Genomic DNA, 21173 nt, shown 5'->3' with positions numbered 1-21173 from the left:
AATATATATGTCATAAGAGAGTGAAGAGCCATCATTATATCAAGAGCTGCTTCTTCATTTTTGCTCCCTTTGAGCATTTGGATTGGTGTGAATCCAAGGGAACCATGTAAATCTTGCAGTTTGCATCCTTTGTGTTTAAAAAAAAATAATAATAAAATAAAAAATTCTTCTGATTTGGATGCCATGCATGTGGTCCAAGAAGGGATCTTTCTCCCAACAGCTCAACCTGTTCTCGGTTCAGTCACATGATTTGTAGCAATCAGCTGATGAGGGCAGTACGGAGGTTTCACGGCCTTGGGGCCACCGTGGCAAAGCTTTGAGATAACAAATGGCTGACCAAAGCGATTAAAGTTGATCCTAACCTTGTAAACTGGTGGTTACGACCTGTCTAACTATGGGGCTTGTTATAGATAAACCATGCCCTAAATTCTGTCAGATTATCTTGACTGTCCGATTGGTGGCCTCCAAATAGATGATTCATCAATGGCCTAACATTAAGAAGAATAACCCACCCCGTATGGGTGAAGTTTCCATGTGATCGTGTTATGGGTCACATGCCATGTGAAAGGAGTGAAAATGCGGTCGAATGCCTCCAAAAGAAGATGAAAAGAAAAAGAAACTTGAATTTTTACATGGACCTACAGCCTCGAGGAAAAAAATCAGGGCTCTCTCCATGAGCAGGCACACATTATTAAGTAGGGATCCTTCCTTTTATATATATATATATATATATATATATATATATAATACCCTCCATTCACAGAGGGGTTCTGAGCACAACCTTGAAATCAACTCAAAAGGCAGCAAATAGACCAAGCTTCACTCACCCACAGCATGGAGGCCAAATAGGTAATGTGCATGGAACAATCTCCTCTCACAACTTTAATGCAGCCGACCGTACATAAAAAGGGGGCACAGTTACACTCAATACTTGGTATTTAAACGGGTGGATGTTTCAAACAAACTTGCCAACAGCCCACATCCAACATGGGAAAGCCACCTAATGCACGACACACAGGGGGTTAGCAAGCCTGATTCTGCAAGTAATATGATGCTAACGAGTTGGTGACACTGTCGCTCTTATCGACAGTGTGTTTCATTCAGTGATGGGGAAAAGGACAAAAAAGAAAAGGCAAAGAATAAGAATTATCAACAGAACTTTTCGAATGCAAAAGTAGCTTCTTTTTCACCTATCTCTAACCATATTCTCCCATTGTATAAACATCAACATCATTGGTCCGCCTGGCCATTACATTCACTACACTCTTTTTTTTTTTCTTTGAAAGCTGGTGCGGCAAGTCATCAACAAATGAAAAACTGAAGATACGACTCTCTTTTTTAAAAAAACTGATAGCTTCACCACCCTTTTTCACTCTCAGGGAAAACAACCAAATCAGCATATTGTCCAAAAGGCAAGAGGTGATCATAGCAACCGTCAGCACACACCCAGGATGGGAAGAAAACGGTAGGAAAGAACAGACAGATATTCCAGCCATGGTTCCAGTCTCGTAGTGAACGGGTAAAAGGTGCTTTAAGGAGCAGAGGGCCATAATAAACACTCTGCCACTGGTGTGTTGGGGACTTTGGTCGTGCAAAAGTTTCGATGGCTGTGCTTGTGCCCATGAGACCAGCCTGAGAAGATCCCATTTCCAGCACATTTACTTGGCAAAGTTGCCAAATGGGCGAACACCTGCAGCTCTATAACCCCTACCACCACCCCTCATCTGCTGCTGCTGCTGCTGCTGCTGAGCTCCTCGACGACGGACATTCTGTCCCCCTCGTGTCTGCTGTTGAGACAGCACTCTCATCCTTTGCTCCTTCATATTTGCAAAAAGCGAGTCCAATGTCTGTGGCCGCTGCTTGGGAACCACGTTTACCTGCGCACACCAATGTTCAATTAAAAACGCTCTCCTTCAAACTTAAGATGACATGAAAACATATCTGCCCCTCAAACCATGACAACAACTTTTTGATAATATGGTGCATTTCAGTGGATGATACAAAGGCACTCAGAAATTGAATGTGACACATGCGGAACTCAAATTAACCTGCCCTAACAGCAGGCCTTGTTTTAGGTGGTTTACAAAACCAGAATGACACTGAAGTGCTGCCCATATTAAATGGATAGTAAACATGAAAGATAAACATCAGTTGTAATTCAAAACATATTTTCATAAATCGAAATTACAATTATCCATTTAATATTAGTTTAGGTTATTAAACATGGTTTTAAAATTAAAAAAAAATCAGACCGTCTCGTTTGGTCCGGAGTTGTGTCGGGATTCATAATTAAAGATGCAACTATAGTCAGGGCTGAATTGGCACAACTCTGATAGGAGTGAAAGTATCAAACCAGATCAGGTTCTACAATATCAGAGTAAACTTAGACGAGTCATGTCAGACCCATTCACATCTTAAAACCATGCTTGCAACACACCTACAGTGGGTTCCATGATTTCGATGGTTAAATTTGAGTCATATATATGCAAGTGCACGAGTGCAAGTGCATACATATCATTCATCATTCTCTGTCATAATATCAAATAACTCCAAACTATAGTTGCATGAAGCGGCTAGAAATTCAGCTGTGGGAGCAGGCAAGCGTCTGTTTCAAAATGTAAACAAGTATATTAGGAAGTAGGAGTGGGAGTCCGAAGCGTGATTCAAAGCAGGAATGGCACCTAGTTAGAAGGATCTTGCAACTAAGTTCCGAACTAGAATTTACAAGGGATATGCAGCACCGGATTGCAACAGGCCTCATATCTTTTTTGATAGTCTCAATTTGGTGCCCAAAATAAAAGAGTTTTCTATACAAATAGGTGGAAAACCAGCTATCATATCTTTAAATAAAACCAAAAGGAAAGCCATACCCTTCCACCAACAAAGGCACTCTCAGCAGTATTCCTCTGAACTGGCGGAGCTGCAACCCTGCATCAACAGGCAACCAACCATCATAATTTGGATACATAAGACGCCATAGGAGATTATGGATCAACAAAACGATTTTTTTTCCTTATTCTTCTTCAAATTGCCACCATTATCACTCAGCACAAAAATAATGATGTTTACTGTCTCAAACCATATATTTCTCATTAACTATGGGGAGAACAAACTTACCATTGCACAAACAGTTCATAGAATTACACTAACAGAGTTTAGACAAACCGACAAGGAGTTCAGTGACAGAATCAGAGGAACGAATAGTGCTTTCTCCGCCCACTGGTGCACTCTCCTCCAGTATTGAGCTAACCATGGAAGGCCCAATTTCGAAGAACTCATTCAGAGGAAGTAGAGCTCCTAAGAACAAGAAATGCGGCCTCTTCTCTAACCTCATATTCCAGCAAAGAACATAGAATGATCATGCTTTTACTCTTCCAACAAACGGAAGAGGCTTTCTCACCCTTGTGCAGACACCCTCCACCTTATTTTTCAGTCACGCAGTGTTGCAGTAAAACATCCTGGTAGCCAAAGGGTTATGCAGGATTGTCACTGATAACAAGTGAAAAGTTTCCACTTAAGGCTGAGAAACCATGCTCATGGGCAAACTAGTCACGAGCATTTAAATGATGAGATGCACCACACACACTAAGTCCTGCCTCGAAACTTCACCAACCAACAATCGAGATGATTTTTTGTGTATGTCAAGAGAAAGCCCCCACGGCATTCACAATCTCCATCTCCTGACTGCCTCGCTAACGGTATTTCCAAAAAGCAATGATGTAGTGGGTCATATACGAAGGATAAAATCCAAATATCTAAGAGACGATGAGCAAGAGAGTGCAATCTGCAGACAAAGGATCAGAAGGCTGCCACGAGAAACTGTCAAAAGCTTGAACCCATTCCTATAGCAACAAATTTAACTGGAATCAGAATTCTGGCAAAACTGACACATCTAGGAATGGATAAGACCATGGACGCCCTATTTCTCAAAGCTCGATCTTCGGAAGTGATGCAGAGAATAGAACCTCTAGCCACCAGTAAGGGCTATGAATGAAGGCTGATGATTTCAGACACTTTGAAGAGAGGGACACAGGATAATTGAGAATATATCCACAGCCCAATCGAAACACATTCACCGCAAGTACAGGAGTAAAAACTCCAAAGGTCAGACCTGCCTCAAATAAGGGAATCCTTAAACTTCAAAAGTTAAAACCAGAAAGACAGTAGCAATGTGAACCCAAAGCCGAGGTGGGAAACTCTACCAAGTCACCAAAGGTGGACAGAGTGTAACATCGCACAGTCATAACTGGCATATCTAGATGCATTCATCTGCACAACAAACCCATGTTTCTTCCACTTTGGGTTGCAAATATAAGCTGGCCGTCTTAGCAGTTGAACTCGATACCGCGTTGCACCAGAACTCCACTTGCATCCCAATACCAGCAACAACATTGACTATCAACACAACATTCGAGATTTATTGGTTCACCAAACAGCACAAACAACATCATCCAATTTTCTGAAAATCTGGAATCTCCTCAACAGAATGCATGATACATATCCTTCAACTTAAGCAAAGATATACAGAAAGCATATCTTGGCAATCATGAGAGAAAGATCAAACTAGCCCGCAAGAGCTTGCATGCCACAATCAACCCTATACGGCATCCCATCTAATGGCCCAAGTCTCCATGCACATGATGATCTACTAACTGGAAGCGTGTGAGATGGATATCATCATTGACAAAGAGGGGCCATGATTTACCTGTAAAATAGAAATAACTAAATTTTAAATCGACTGCATGGAGAAATTGCCGGAAATCAAAGTAATGAACAGGGAGATCAGGGAATACCTTGACTTGTCCCAATTAACCATTCTGTTGCGAATTAGAGCTCTGTTACGAAAAGGAGTAAAAGCAGCCTTCCTGGCAGCTTCCTTTGCTAACGGGAACTGATTCTTGCCTAGGAAATTCGACCTTCTCTGAGCAAGCACACCCTGCATACAGAACATGCATGACATAGAACCAACATCAAGAACTTGAAAAGAGAGAAATGATTGAATGAACTGATATCCTTAATAGGAAGAGGAGGTATGTCTAAAAGATTAAGATGTCATCAATCACAATACCTGTCTTAGAGACGATCTAGAATCCATAAACCGCTGCACCTTTGCGGTATTCCCTCGGGAGGCACCAGCATTACCAGTGTTCAAGAATCCACGGCTTTTATTCTATGGAACAAAATTTCCCAATTTAAAACACAAACAACATCTATTTTACAATAGCAAACCACGCCAGATGACAAGTTCATTATTTTAGAGAGAGATGGCTTACCGAAGGCCTATGTGTTGTGGATTTCGATGAAGATTTCTTAGACATCTTGATTATATCATCTGCAATGAAGACGTACATGTTATCAGATAAAGGAACTCGGATATGATCTACAAACAACACGAGAATGAGATTTTGATAGTATCCAGAGATGGTACAAAGCATACCTAAGGTCATGTCCATTTTCTTCTCTGTGAGGGCAATAGCTTCAGTTGTCATTGCTGGCTTAGTTGCCATCTGGAAGGAGGAAACAAAAAGAAATATGAAGGAAGATTATGCAAACAAATGACCGCAAGTACGCAGGCATATATGATGACAAGATGCTAGGTAACCATGAAACTCAAGAGGCAACCAAAATATAGGCAGAATTTTATGGGGTGTGTGTGTGTGTGTGTGTGTGTCAAAAAGGCACAGGCCTTGAAACAAATAATGCATCATTCTACGGTTATCTCCAGAGAGAGAATAGGAGGAAGCTCTTTCTGCACGTTCTTCTTAAGAAATGATGCATTGTAGACACCAGAAATCAGCCAAAGGACACCACAGATCTCATTCACTGCATGTTCTCACTAGCATGCACACAGCCATGAGAATTTGGTTGCATCAATTCACCCCGGCTTACAAGAATTTGGCTCTGCTAAGTTCATATCAATATGTTGATGCCTGGAACTCCATCCCAGATATCCACGTACGATCAAACACTGGTCAACCCTTCCACTTGACCAAGAACTTATGGTATCCCCCTTGGCATGGGAACACAATTTGATCATCCAGCACACTTTCAATTGTCTCTTCAAGTTGTCATGAGAATCCCAGCACTGATATTGCTCCTTCTTCACTCTTATCTTCCCAAAACATGTAGTAGACGGTCAAGCCTTCCGTGATGAAGGGGGCTGATTTCTAACTCGGGCAGAAATCAGATGACATTTGCATTATATACAAGCCTTTTCTTGACACAAGAGGTGCCTACATTCCTCAACAGCAGTTTGTTTTACTGCTTAGGCTTGAGAGAAACCATCAGTTTGTCGCCCTCCATCTGATCTGTTTGTCCCATAATAGGTTGGGCAAAATTTACACCTCTCAAATTGGACTGCTAGTATCAAAGGTGGCCCTGGATGATGGATGGCTCATGTTGAGGATGGGACCCACGCGACGGACGGTGCACATCGAAGGAGGGCCCGACATGATGAACAATCAACATTTACGGTGGGCCTCATATGATGATGATTCACATTAAGGTGAACCTACGATCAACATCAAAGGTCAACCCCTATGATTAATGGCCCACATCCAGCAGGCCATGTATGATCAACAACCAACTTCGAAAGTGGGCTCCAAATTATGGGCAGTGGCATTGGAGGTGGACCCCACATGATGGACAATTAACATTGATGGTGTGCCCCACATCAAGGTGAGCCCACATAATGGACGGTCCACATTGAATCTCCTAATGATCAATGGCCCACATCGAACACAGGCCCTGCATGATGGACAGCCCAATTCAAAAATGGTGCTCACATGGTGGACAGCCCACATCAATGGTGGGTCCACATGATGGGCAATGGACAATGGTGGACAGCCCACATCAATGGTGGGTCCACATCAAATTCTTTCATTTTTCTACTTTACTTATTTTAACCATGAAGGAAGCTTGGAAAGTAAGTTTAAACTAAACATAGGACTATTTGAGGATCAAAACACAATTTCAGTGTGATTCAATTCAGCAAAGCAGAGGAGAACATTTTGGGCAAGGTATTAAAAAACTGTTACATAATGGCAACAGTGGGAACCATTACACATTAGAGGACTGTAACAGCCATTGCAGAAAAAAATGGCTCTTTACAGGGCCAATACAGTTTCAAAAAACAATGGAACGGCCTGGATCGTAATGGTAACTACAATGGCCATACAACCACCATTGCCATTATTGAATACTTATTTTTTAGGAAATAGCATAGCAGGAAAGAGTACACACTCACTCTTTTTTATTTTTTTTGCTATCTTTGTTTCACTGTACTTGTACGTAATGGGCCCCAATGCACTAAATCATGCTCAATTGTGTTTGATTGGGGCCCTATTTGGTAGACTTACAGCAGGTCAAGCTGACAATCCGGCACCTCATGACAAACAGCATTCTTACATGGCCTGTTACACCATCAAATACATGTCTAAAAAAAAAGGAATACATATTTGGGATCCTCACAATTTTTTAGAAATTTACAAATAACTTCAAGATTTTTTCCCAAAAATTAAAAAAATAAAATTGGCCATTATAGGGTCATATCATATCTGCCAACAAGCTGGCACCAACCATTATCATTACCTAATACCTTGGCAATCAATGAGATGAAAGAAAAATCTTTTTATCCAATTAATCATAAGCTCAACACGTCCAGCTAGAGCCTTATGTAGTCTAAAAAATGAAAGAACCCTAATGAGGGCAAAAAGACCAAAATATCCTCTTCAAGTAAGTTCGTAATGGGGGCCTTAGGCAACGGTAACTTAGTGAAGTCTTATTACTAGAAACATAAAAATAACTAAACTACCAATGACTCGATCCTAATCACACTATCATCATCGCCCACGTGTGATCACATGTGACCCACTATTTCTCCGTCAATTGCACAGACAGGGCCATGAGAGCTTCCTTGCAACAAGTTTGTGTCAACAACAGCTTTCCCACTATACAAAGGTTTTCACTTCTGACAAGCAATGTTGTCAAATGGCATATGCAATCGTATCCAACCCATTATGCCATCGCACAGCACAGCCCCCAAAAAACTTGAAAAATAAAAAAATACATAGAAAAAACAAGGAAAAACAAACATATATAAATATTGTGTGCAGGGAATTGTTTTTTATAGTTTTTTTTATTTTTTGAAAGATAAATTATATTAAAAGATAGAAAATTACAAAAGAAGGGAACTGTTGAGGAGGCAGCCCCTTAGGGACAGAAGAAAAGAAAGATCAACATTGGTCCCTTCCATGTGGGACTCCCATTCGGTGATTAGACATTTAGCATAATAGGACACTAAGTGGGAGGGCTTCGCTACATTCTGAAAGCATCTCTTGTTTCTTTCAATCCACAGAGTCCACCAAATCGCCAAGATTCCAGTCCGCCAGATCCTGGATTTGAGTTTCCCTAATCTGACCCCATGCCAGGCTTTAAGAAGGGTGTCCACATCCTTAGGAAAACACCAGCTAATCTTGAAACAAGAAAAAAAGGCACAGCAAACTGAATACGCAAATGGACAATGAATCAAAAGATGGTTAACAGATTCTTCCGAGGACATACAGCATAAACAGACATTGGGGACGATCATTCCTTTTTTCCTAAGATTGTCCAGGGTTAGAATTCGATTGTTCCCAACCAGACAACCAAACACCTGGAGCTTTGGAGGGACAGCGTAATTCCAAAGGAAGTGGGGATGTTGAGAGGGGGCAGCAGCATTGTTGGCCGATAGAATTGTGTAAAAAGACTTTACCATGAAAACAGATGACTTGTCAGGTTTCCAGATGATGCAGTCCTTGCGGCCATGACTAAGAGACACTTCTTGAATATAATGTAACAATTCAACAAATTGATCAGCTTCCCAGTCCTGAAGGTTCCTCCTACAAGGGATATTCCAAACAGGCTTCTCTGCTACAAGGGTATAGTTATCGGCTATGAAATTGTTTTTCTTGCTCGCCACCCGGAAGATGGAAGGAAATTTATCCTTCAATGGCATGTCTCCTATCCACGTGTCTTGCCAGAACTGGATACAATCTCCCTTACCCACTTCAAAGCTGATCCATCGGGTGACCTCCTTTCATCCGACTGATACCTCTCCACATCGCGGATGCCCTATAAAGAGAGGAATCGATCGTCCACCAGCCTACAATCGAACTCCCATATTTTCCTTTAATGATAATATTCCAAAGTCTGTCCTTTTCATAACCAAGTCCCCAGATCCATTTTACCTAACAGGGCCTGATTCATCAAGTCGAGGTCTTTAATACCAGCTCCACCCTCTTTGAAGGGTTTACAGACTTTATTCCAATTCAACAGACTGAACTTCTTCCTATCTTCATTGCCCCTCCAAAGAAAATTGCGCCGGAGCATGTCCATAGCTTTAAGAACCGCGACTGGGCAACGAAAGAAAGACATAAAATATGTGGGAAGATTAGACAGAGGCTTTAATTAGTGTTAGTCTCCCACCCATGGATAGGTAACGACGTTTCCATCCTGCTAAATGATTGCTGAATCTTTGTAAGACTTTTTCCTAATACTGTTTTTTAGGCTGCTCGGCACATAAGGGAAGTCCCACGAAAACAGTTGGGAGGGATCCCACACCACATCCCATAAGATCAGCTAACACCTCCGTCTCTTGAAACTCCAAATTGACCCCAAATAGTTTGGATTTGGACAGATTCACCTTCAATCCTATCACAGCTTGAAAACATCTGATCACAGTATGCAGATTGGCAACTGATTTAGGGGTTGCTTCAGAGAAAATTAGAATATCATCCGTGAATTGGACGTGGGATATCGGGACTTGCACACCTTTCATACGGACTCCCTTGAAGATGTTTTCCGATTGAGCTTGCAAGAGCATAGCTGATAAGGCTTCACCGATGAAGAGGAAGAGGAGGGGGGAAAGGGGGTCCCCTTGTCTAAGGCCACAGGAACTTTTAAAAAAACCTTTCGGGGTTCCGTTTAAAATGACAGAAAAATGGGCATAGTTGATACATTCCTCGATCCATTGTCTCCAATGGTCACCAAAGCCCATCCGCTTCTTCAGATGAAGGAGGAATTCCCAATCGACGTGATCATACGCCTTCTCCATATCTAATTTACAGATAATGAACTTCTCCTTCGATTGCAGACTGGAGTAGAGACATTCGTTGGCGATAAGGGCTACATCGATTATTTGTCTTCCTGGAATGAACGCACATTGATTTGGACTTATAATCGAATCCATTACTTTCTTCAGTCTGTTAGCGAGCACCTTTGCCAGAATTTTATACAAACTACTTATGAGACTAATCGGCCGATAGTCTTGCAATTCGGAAGCACCCGGCCGTTTCGGAATCAGCGCGATGAACGTAGCACCAATGTTTTTTGACAATCTTCCTCTTTCGAAAAATTCGTTGAAAAAGGACATCACTTCCACATGGAGGAGATCCCAGAAAGTCTTAAAGAAACAAATGGGAAACCCGTCGGGTCCGGGAGACTTATCGCCCTCCAAATCCATCACTTCTTTTAGGACTTCTTCCTTAGAGAAAGGAGACTCCAAAAATCTACCATCTTCTTCACTGATTCGATTGAAAGGAAGATTGTCCAAACGAGGTCTAGTCCATTTCTCTTTTTGGAGAAGGCCTTGAAAGAAAGAGACCGCGGATCTGCTGATCGTATCCCTATCATCTGTCCAGACGCCATCTAAAGACATACAGGTGATGCGATTGACCTAAGCATGAACTGAGGCAATTTTGTGGAAGTAACTCGTGTTCCTATCACCTTCCTTGATCCATTTCGAACGGGCTTTCTGTTTCCACGAGATTTCCTCCTGATAAATTTTAGCTGAGAGAGCTTGAACTAGCCGAATATTGTTCGCTAGAATGTGGGAGGATATTGGGTTGCCTTCAGTTTGAGAGTCGATCTTTTGAATTTCGCTTAGAATGGAGTCAAGCTCTTGCTCCGATCGGGACTTTTCCTCTTTAGACCATTGTTTGAGTTTTTGTTCCAGAAATTTTAATTTGCAGCAAAGACGATGACCCGCATAACCCTGATAACACGCTGCTTGCCACCAATCAGCTATCATAGATTTAAAACCTGTGATATGAAGCCAAGCAATGTTAAAACGAAACGGCTTCGGACCCCAGTCTGCCTCCTCAGCCGATAAGATCAAAGGCCAGTGATCAGAAGTTGTCCTGGGAAGAGTCGACTGAGAGGAGGAAGGCTAGAGGTTCAGCCATTCGGTGGAGATAAGAAATCGATCCAATCTACACATAATTGGGTCTAACCAGCCATTCGTCCAGGTGAAACGGGAGCCTAGAAGGGGAAGGTCGATCAGAGAGTTGCTATCGATCCAATCGGATAAAGCAGCCACCTGGGAAGTAAAGGAATTCCCCGAAGATTTCTCTGCCGAAAACCTGATGGTGTTGAAATCCCCAGCGAAGCAAATAGGACCATTGAAGCTCTGGCAGACTGAGGATAGTTCACTCCAGAAATCGCTCCTCAAATTGATGTCGTTGGGCCCATAGACAAAACAAATGAGGTAACCAGATCCCGTTATACTATTCCTTAGAGTAGCAGAAATAAAGAAAGAACCCACCGAACTGTTCAAAAGGGACCAATGTATGGTTCTCCAAGCAATGATAATGCCGCCTGAACTTCTTGAAGCTTCCTTAATCACCCAGCTAGCATCAGAAGCTTTCCAAATGGATCTCATGAGCCGACTATCCATCACCTTGATCTTGGATTCCTGAAGACAGAGAATCTGGGGGTTGCTTCTGCTGCAAGTAGACTTAATAAGTCTCCTTTTTTGTTTGAACCCCAACTCCCGAACGTTCCAAGAAATAATCTTCATGGAACAACTTTACTTCCCCACGCTCCCTTGGTCTCTGTTTCGTTAGAAAGAGCTGGAATGATATCTGACCTGGAATATTTCTACTTCTGTTCTATTTTCCTTTTGCCCCTTGGAGTTCGGTTCTGAGAGGATCTGTTGGGGTCCAATGGACGACCCCTATTCTCTACACTGGAAAAGGGCAAGATAATCCTCAAGACAATCGCTGAAAGAGAGACCCAGAATTCTACCGATGTGGCCCATGGCGTCCCGAATCCACCTCTTATTCTGCATCTTCTTGCTTAGTAAGGCCCTATGATCATTCTCTAACAAGCCAACTTCTGAGGTGGCTGATCTCATCTGAATAGGTTCTGTTGTTATGACGTCTGCAGCTGAGTGGTCCTGAAACAGAGAGAGAGGAGGTTCAGATCGGAGCCCTTGAAAGGAAGAGAGAGGCAGTCGGATTTAGAGGTCTTTAAGGATGAAAAGGAAGATGAACAAAAGAGTCTTCATCGGAAAACGGAGAGACAATAGGGGCGTCGAAAGGTATAAGTTGATGGTGAGAGATTCTGTCTTCCAACATATTAAGGGCCCTGAATTGCTGAGGCAATCATCCTCCTCCATCAATAGAATAGCCAGGTCTGAGGGATGAGAAGGGTGGAGAGACCGCAGGGTGAAATGAAGGTTAGGGGATACGGGTGTCCGGTTGAGATCGAAGGGAGAAAATCCCTTGACCCCAGCAAAAGAGGGACGGGAGGGATCGGGAGCAGGGCAGAGGGGAGGTCAGGATGGAGGACACATGGCGATCATCACGAGGGGGGCAACCACCGTCTCGAAGGGAATATCTGGCGATGGTAGACGGATGACGTCATCGCAGGGATATGTGCCTCCTCTCACCACGTGAGCAGGATGGAGCTGATGTGCTGACAGAGGGCGCGGCTCGAGACAGAGAGGCTGAAGAGCTTTTGCCACGTGGAAAAAGAGCGGGACGTTTCGCAGGAGAAAAATTAATTCCCTCACCTACCCCATTGGAAATATCCAGTGCTCCGCGGGTGCACCGAATACAATGGTCATCAGTGCCTGTAGCTCTGTCGGAGGAAACCTCCGGCTAGTGAAAAATAGCCCTACTCCACCAAAGGTCCCCCCAACGTGAGAGGGGGGAATCGTGCCCTTCTCTCTGGACAGGAAACTCAAGGGATCTATCGTCAGCTAGGATCGAGATTGAAGATGGAAGGGGAAGACCATTTTTCCTCCTAATGCGAAAATGAATCACCCCCATCTCCACTCCCCGAGTTGTCTTGAGATCAGGGATCCCAAGCGCGAAGCAACATCCCGGAAGAAGGATCCACACCTCACAACCGAAAGCTGAAAAATCGTCCCAGGAAATGACTCCCCTAACCAGCTCGTCTCTGTGAATAGCTCCTGCTATCAGCAAAGGATCCAGCTTAACGCCCGGGTCCCCTTTTACCCAGACCTCGTTGTAGCCAATGGGCCGAAGGCTGAAAGAGTCGGCTCGAATGTTGGTGCACCCTTATATCCAGTCGGAAAGTTGCCCGATGGTGGCATGGTCGTGGCTCAATATGACCACCGTGTCCTTCAATGCTTCCTTTGCCCTCGGGAGATCCTCGGAGTTGATGCGAATGGGGGGGGGGATAGGAAAGTTGTTGGGGTTGTTAGAGTCAGAAGGCGTGCTCGGCACTTGCGGGTCAGAACCGCCATGTTGAACTGGAGTAGAGGGTGATAGCTAAGGAATCTGGAACTTGTGACATGGGGTATTAAGTAGCGCTTCCCTGAAAGAAAGGGGTTGGGGAAGAGGAACAGGAGGTGGAGCAGCCATGGCCTTGTTTACTGTAGTTGATTTGAAGGAGGGCCTATTAATATTCCATTCTGGTCCAAATCTGGCTCTTTGCACTAGCATCTTTTCCCCTCCAAAGCTCTGCCCATGCAACATCTCAACCGTGCGAGCCATCTCCGCTTCAGAGCTCATCCTGATGAGGGCGAAACCCCTGTAATCGCCAGTTTTCTTGTTTCAGGGCATGATTACGTCCATGACTGCACCTGCCCTCCCAAACACTCTCTCGAGATTGAGAGGAAACCAGCAGTACGGATAGCCTTTAACGAAAAGAGTGGGCAAGGAGTCATATTTGCTTCTTTTCAATGCTCTCACCCTTGATCGCCTTCCCACCTCTATCCAAGGATTTGCATTCTTCCCTGGTTCCTTCTCGCCCGGGAGAATGGATCTGCGGAGCGGCCCCTCAGATTCATCCTCTTGACCCTCTATGCACCCATTTTCGCCGCATGAAATGCTCATCCTTCTTGCTATGAGTTTTTTATAGTTTTATTACATCCACTAAATACTATGAGAGTTGATAACTAGAGCTAGAATGAGAGATGAGAGATATCAGAGAGTAAAAAACCAGAGCTCAAATGAGAGAGTACGAGAGTATTAGAACAAGAGAGTAAAAGTGTAAGGAAATGGGGGTGGAGAGTGGCTACTTATAAGCAAGGAGGGGAAAATAAGCAAACTAAATATGATGTTGGGATATAATGCCACAGCATACAAAGTATGCAATGGCATAATCACGCATACCTATGGCATACACATGCGATTACATAAAGCCCAACAATCATAAAATTGCATATGCCACTAGCATATGTGGCATATGAAGTCAAAATGGCATATGCAATCGCATATACAAACACTGTTGACAAGTAGGGCCTATGGTCGGATGTGATCCAACACTTTGTTTTCTTGTGTTATCCAAAACATTGTTTTCTTGTGTTTCACCATGGATCAATGATTTCCAAAAGGCTGTCCCATTGGAACTGTTACACCCTCCACATTACCTGTTCTTTCTACAGTGAGCATCCAAACTACAACCCACACTGTTGCATGGATTGGCCTCTTTTTTTTGGGCTCAGATGATTTCAAACACACATCACAATAGCCTCACACAGCTAACAGTCGAGCGTCATCCAAATGATCCCATTCAATCAGAAGTGCAACAGATCGTTTGAGACCGAAAGCATTATGTACTAGACAATACATACCAATTTGAGCCAATACTTCAAACCTTTAACGTAGCAATTACTGCCCGACAAGTGTGATTTGGACTTATGCCCCACCAAAAGTAGCAGTTTTTGTGTGGCTTGTGGGAAGGAGTAGGGTTCTCCCAATTGATAATCTTCGCAAGAGAGGAATAGTTCTTCCCAATATCTGTCTTCTATGCAACGAGGACGCTGAATCGGTAGATCATTTGTTCATTCATTGCCCCTTCTCATTGGATGTTTGGGCAGGTATCTTAGCCTAAGCAAATGTCCATTGGGTTATGCCTTCTTCGATTGAGGATCTCCTTTCCTTGGGGCATGAGGATGATGGGGGAAGAAGTGGTAGGAAGAGATGGAGGACTGCTCTACTTGTTGTCATGTGGGCAATTTGGGGAGAAAGGCATAATCAATTGTTTCCTCAATAAAAGCACCTCATTCGCAGGGGTTCTTAATAAGATTATCCTCCTTTTCCAGGATTGGGCTCCTTGATTTGGTGTTTTGAGTCTTCTGTGGTTCTCCTTGCCACGGGGCTGGCCGTTGTTGTATTTCTAGTTTTAGTTCTAGGTCTGTTGTGGGTTTTGTTCAAGTTTCAGCCTTTTCTGTGTCTTTCTTTTTTGTTTTGTTTCTTGCTTGTTGTTTTGTTTTTTCCTTTGGCCTCGGCCTAATAAAGTTTCATCTTTCGAAAAAAAATGATAGAGAATAAGCATACAAGGAATTTAGTGTAGCAGCGGGTAAAAAAAGAATGTGCACGCTATTGAGTGAGTCTGATCGGCAAAATACCAACTAAACCTGAAACTCCAACACAAACAAGTTTAACAGCTCTTAAGCAAAAGGAGAGAGCTTCATTAGTAAAAGCATAGAAGAAGAAGAAGAAGAAGCCTCCTCTCCTCCCCTCCCAACCTTTTATGCCTAGGGAGAAGCAATAAGTCAATTCTTCATGTGTCACGCACAACAAAACGTCCCACCTGAGCAATTAGAACTACAAAACAAAAAAGAAACCTTGGATCCTATAGAAACCCTTGAATACTGATCAATTAATTAAACAGCTCCGATTTTTAGAACCTCAAAACAAAAGATGCCAAAACATAGCCCTAAAAGACAACAAGAAATGCTAAAAACACATACAAATCCAATCTCAAGAGGATACAGATGACAAGACGATACCAAAAGCCAAACATGCCAGAACAAAAGCACTACATAAACTTCCAAGATCTCTGCCGAACAAAAGCACTATATAGATCCAATATTACATCTTTTGCATTGAGATACAAGCACAGAAAAATAATTACAGACAATATACGATCCAAATAAAAGAAACATGAGATATGATCTATGATAAATCCTCCCACGGAAACAGAACAAAAGGTGCATATACATCAGATGACAGGATAAGAACATCTAGGGTCTCGGAAACAAAACGGAAACCCGAACGGAAGCCCCAAAAGATCAATAAAGATTCCGTGCAACATAGATCGATCAAAGACCAAATCCAGAGAAAAGAATACTACAGATCTAAGCATATGCTGCGAAGAAACTTCTCCCAAAAAAATCCTAGGGAAAACAAGCGCAGAGAAAGAAATTCGTGACAAGAAAACTCACCGATTAGAACTGGAATAGCAGGATATCAAGCCTCTAGCGGGGAGAATCCGAGAGAATCCTTCTCTGAAAAGCTAGGGTTTCTGAAACAGGCGACAGAAAGCGGTGAGGGAAAACGAAGAACGCTTTCCGCGTGGTGAGAACGCGACGAACTCTCTCTCTTAAACAACGCGCTAAAAGATATTATTAAAAAACTTTTGCCCTCGACCGACATTTATAGGTGGCAAGTGCTCGGTGGATTCTAATCCAAAAGTTTAACTGAAATTGGGAGGAGCTTTGAAGTCCGTACATAAATCGATTTCTGAGCAGAGGATTGGTACCGGACCCATATACTCTGGAACACTCTGTGGGGCCACCATGTTGTTTTGGTAAAATCCACTCCGTGCATCGGGTGCCTCCATGATAGATCTTGGATAGAAAATCCATCTACTTCCACACCACCTAGGTGGGCCACACAACAGGGAACAATGGGAGATGGATTGGCTACTCCCCGGGCACCAGCCCGTGGCTGGTTGTCGGTGCTCTGTGGGCCCCACCATGATATATGTGTTTCATCCATTCCGATCATCCATTTTTAAAGATAATTTTAGGGCTTTATCCAAAAAACGAGAGATAAAAAAATCTCACGTGGACCACACTACAGGAAAACAATAGTGATTGGATATCTACCATTAAAATCCTCCTCAGGCCCACTGTAATGTTTCTTTGACATCCAATAACATATTAGGTCATACGGAAAAACAAATATCAGCTTCATCTATAACTTTTAGTGTTGTTCGGCGGGATAGATTGGATGGGATTGGAAGGAATTGGAAGATAGATCCCAAAATTGGCCAGGCGTGCCAAATAGACGCACGATCATGATCTCGGGATATAACAATCCCATGGGTCTTAAGACAATTCACTTACATCACCATCATCGCCTTTAAATCCCATCCAATCCACCCTAATCTCATAGCAATCCCATGGATCTAAAGACAATCCACTTACATCACCATCATTATCTATAAATCTCATTCAATCCACCCTAATCCCTTTAAAATTGTCTAGGACGTGTTTGGTTTGAGATATTGAAAAGGATTGAAAAGTTTAATCTTGGAATTGGCTACCGTGCCAAACAGACTAGATATAACAAATCCCTGGATATAGCAATCTCATAGATCTTGCACCAATCCACTAACGCAGCTATCATTACCTTAAAATCCGTGCAATTCACTCTAATACCGTCCAATCCCATCCAATCTGTCCGGCCAAACAGCCCTTATGGCCCCAAAAAAGTTTTTAATGGACAGGGTTCATTCAAAACTGTTTCCTATAATGTGGTCCACTTGAGATTGGGATATACCTCACTTTTGGTATTATACCATTAAATGATCTAGAAAAGTAGATGGACGGCATGGATGAAAAGCATACATCATGGTGCGGCCCATAGAGTGATGACCACCAGCCATTGGATGGTGGCGGGGGGAGTGGCCAATCCGTTTCCGGAACAATGAGTATGGTAAACCAACCGTAGTTAGCGTGTGGGGCCACCACGCCATGTATCTTTCCTCAAACCTGCTCCCCAGGTGTGACTCATCAGTACGACGGAAGGCAAAAACGGAACTCAGCATTATCTAAAATATTGGCGGGCCGCGACGTACGAACTTAGAAGTTTTATGAGCAATTTTACATTGTTACCAAGTGATGTGTCCAATGTAAATTCGTTACGGAGCTGATATTTCGTATTTATGGTGTCATAAGGACTATAGCATGATGGACGGAGTGGATTTCACGTATACAGCTTGATAGGACGAAAGAGCTTCGGTGTTTTACTTGCCGTGTAAAACAGGTGTTGTATGCGATTCCAGTGCATTGCTACCCCACACGCACCTTTACAGGCACGCGTGCCAAAAGCACGCAATCCGCGTCCACGTCCGGACAGACTCAGTAGCGAGGTGGCTACTGACAATGCTCCGTGGGCCCATATATACATGTGTTTTGTCCAAGCCGTCCATCTATTTTTCCAGATCATTATAGAGAATGATACCAAAAATGAAGGATATCCAAAGGTAGAGCGTACCACACCATAAGAAAACAGCGGAGATGCGGAGATTGAAGGGCTGTTATTTAAAAATAAAAATAAAAATTAGAGTTCACTGTAATAGTAGAGTGTACCATAACAGAAGAAAACAGTGGAGATTCACCTCAGTGTTGAAACTAGATATCTTTCACTTAATCTACCACTTGCTATGGATCAGGGTGTTAAAATTAATAAATGAATAAATTTAGAGTTCACTGTAATATTTATTTGTCATCAACCTGTTACCTGTTGATTAGGTCACTGGATGAATAGAAAACACAAATATCATCTTAATTCAAAATTTTGTGGGCATTAGAAAATTTTTAATAGATGAACAGAAAACACAAATATCAGCTTAATTCAAAGTTTTGTGGCCATTAGGAAATTTTTAATGGTGAGTGTTCAATCACCACTCTTTCCTTATAGTGTGGTCCATATGAGATTTGAATCTGCTTCATTTTTTAAGCTCATAACATAAAATAGTATGAAAAAAATGAATAGATGACATGGATAGGACACACATATCATGCTGGGGCCTTGGAGCATTGTCACTAGCCACCTTGCTGTCAGTAGACAGTCTGCATCCAATCGCGTTAACGGGATCAGGTCCCTGGCCCACCTCGCTGTCAATAGGCCCCATAAATCCCCTGACATGACCGTCCATCCACTAGCTAGGACTTGGTGGGGGTAGTACCCAATCAGTGCCCGTGGTCCTACCTTTGTGGGCCCACCACATATAGTTAAGGCTTCCCCGCTGTACTGGGGTAGCATGGAATCCAAGTACAGGCCCCTTTTCCATTACTTAAAGGTTTTCTATCGTAGGAAATTTATAATTATTGCTCCTTACTTTATAATTATAGTAAAAACCTCTAACTAAACATTAACTATAATTTATTTTGAATATGATGTGACATTTAAGTAATATAAAATGACCGTCATTATGATTTTTTTAAGTATGATACAGACAATTAATTTATAATAATTGGTCATCTCCTTTTCAAGAATGACAAATTATCAATACGTGACAGTATACATTAGTGATCTTAAAATTTTCACAATCGATGAGAGTATAAATTAGTTATGGTACATTTTTCACAATTCATGTTTAACATTGTTTGTTTCATGCCATGTGGCTCACTTGAGTGGGAGGCGGACTGTGTACTGAGTAACTTAGTATATTTAGCTCTAAAGGGCCCATTGTGATTTATTTATTTTATCCGTTGTATCCATCCATTTTACCAAATAATTTTAGAGCTTGAGCCCAAAAATGTAACATACCCATAGCTCAAGCGGACCACACCACATGAAACAGTGTGAATTGAGCCTCCACCATTGAAAATTTCTCAGGGGCCACCTAAGTTTTGGGTCAAGGTGATATTTGTGTTTTTCATTCATCCATGTCTGTGTGATCTTATGAAAGGATGACAAATAAACATCACTCTAGGCCCTAGGAAGGTTTCAACAATGGAAATCATTATTCTCATTGTTTCTTGTGGTGAGGTCCACTAGCTTTGAATATACTTCAATCTTGGGCTCAACACTAAAATGAGCTAAAAAATGGATGGATTAAGTAGACAAACCACGTACATTCATAGTGGGCCCACAAAGTTTAGTCAGTACGATAAAAGCCTATTAACAAACTTAGTACGCCATCCAATTTCACTTTGAGTTTGGGTCTGCTTGACGTTGTTGCATTGGCAATCCGCGTACAATTCCCACCCTCATCTAAGTCGTTCGGTCATTTAGAAAGCATCTCCATTCTAAGGCATCCATTGCTCCAGCACGTTTTATCGTCAACAACCAATTGGAAGAGCGTCGTTTCTTACTGTATTGCGAAAACGCACGTGCAACAGCTGCACACTTCAACCTGCGAACCCACCGGCCAATCACTTTCCGAGCTTCGATCTAAGGTGTCCACAAGCTTCCTGTAGTCAATCTACATCATTTAGAACCCAACACAAATCTATCAATGTTGACCCGATTATCTTCTCCATTCTCGAACCCAACACAAATTGTTGTATAAGTCACGATTTCAAATCCAACACGGTCGTGTTGTGGCCAGGAAATATGATTTTTTGATGATGACCAATTCCCTTCTTTGTTTTGTTTTGTTTTTTTTTTTTTTTTGAAAAATTGCGCTTGGGCGTTGAAACACGCTACGCTTCGGGCTCCAACCCAATGATGACCAATTCTCAGCATATGTCCTAGTTTGAACAATCAAAATAGAAGTATATGGCACGTGTATGATTTCAGAATGCGTGCATATCGAGCATCATACTCTACCAGAGCATCAATATCAATTGATCCTCCTCTCCTCTCCTCTCATCCAGATATCTTTGTTAAATGGAAATTCATGAAATTAAAAATTTTCAACATTATTCATTCTGCCACCATAGTTGCAGTAATAAACAATATTATGCAACAGGTAGTAGGCAATTGAATGTCATGACAAAATCCCTTTAAGAATTCCAATGCAATTTCATGTAAACTAAGTCAAAACTATTACTCAAGAGTTTTCATCCTAAGGACCGCTGCTTTAAGACCCTCTTGCAAATCCGGAAAACAAAATTACCTGGAAGAACCTGCACACCAATCTGAAAATATCAATCAAACTCTAACAAACTTGAAGAAAGATTTAACACACACACACACATA

The 21173-nt window shown here is 42.3% G+C and overlaps 3 protein-coding genes across 4 annotated transcripts in view; all 3 read right to left on the bottom strand.

Moving 5' to 3' along the window:
• Positions 1–1159: 1159 nt before the first annotated feature.
• Positions 1160–16645, bottom strand: LOC131245167 (uncharacterized). The gene is made up of 7 exons (XM_058244438.1): positions 16460–16645; positions 5438–5507; positions 5274–5332; positions 5069–5170; positions 4794–4936; positions 2871–2928; positions 1160–1877 (listed from the first exon to the last, which is right to left on the bottom strand). Exons 2-7 carry the CDS (start codon positions 5505–5507, stop codon positions 1659–1661), a joined length of 651 nt encoding a protein of 216 aa, XP_058100421.1. The 5' UTR covers positions 16460–16645; the 3' UTR covers positions 1160–1658.
• On the bottom strand, positions 10715–11836 carry LOC131246882 (uncharacterized). The gene is made up of 2 exons (XM_058247341.1): positions 11271–11836; positions 10715–11177 (listed from the first exon to the last, which is right to left on the bottom strand). The coding sequence occupies exons 1-2, from the start codon at positions 11834–11836 to the stop codon at positions 10715–10717; spliced, it is 1029 nt and encodes a 342-aa protein (XP_058103324.1).
• Positions 16646–20868: 4223 nt separating the features above from the next.
• LOC131245166 (protein REDUCED CHLOROPLAST COVERAGE 1) overlaps positions 20869–21173 on the bottom strand; it is a 34618-nt gene continuing 34313 nt past the window's right edge. The window contains exon 25 of one of the 2 annotated variants that reach the window (XM_058244437.1): positions 20869–21112. The gene's annotated coding sequence lies outside the window, so the exon portion shown is untranslated. The remainder of the gene's footprint in view (positions 21113–21173) is intronic. The other variant, XM_058244436.1, reaches the window with a different exon arrangement.

Source organism: Magnolia sinica, chromosome 5 (genome assembly GCF_029962835.1).
Source record: "Magnolia sinica isolate HGM2019 chromosome 5, MsV1, whole genome shotgun sequence".
Lineage (NCBI taxonomy): Eukaryota > Viridiplantae > Streptophyta > Magnoliopsida > Magnoliales > Magnoliaceae > Magnolia > Magnolia sinica.
This window is presented reverse-complemented; position numbering and strand designations above follow the sequence as displayed.

Bases quoted from the DNA above. Each gene is read 5' to 3' on its own strand.
- LOC131245167 (XM_058244438.1), bottom strand. From the start codon at position 5,507: ATGGCAACTAAGCCAGCAATGACAACTGAAGCTATTGCCCTCACAGAG. The intron at 4,937-5,068 runs GTATTGTGATTG...TTCTGTATGCAG, and splicing joins CTAGATCGTCTCTAAGACAG to GGTGTGCTTGCTCAGAGAAG. The intron at 2,929-4,793 runs GTATTCCCTGAT...CTGTTGATGCAG, and splicing joins GTTAATTGGGACAAGTCAAG to GGTTGCAGCTCCGCCAGTTC.
- LOC131246882 (XM_058247341.1), bottom strand. From the start codon at position 11,836: ATGAAGATTATTTCTTGGAACGTTCGGGAGTTGGGGTTCAAACAAAAA. The intron at 11,178-11,270 runs GTTAGACCCAAT...GACTCTTCCCAG, and splicing joins TTCACCTGGACGAATGGCTG to GACAACTTCTGATCACTGGC.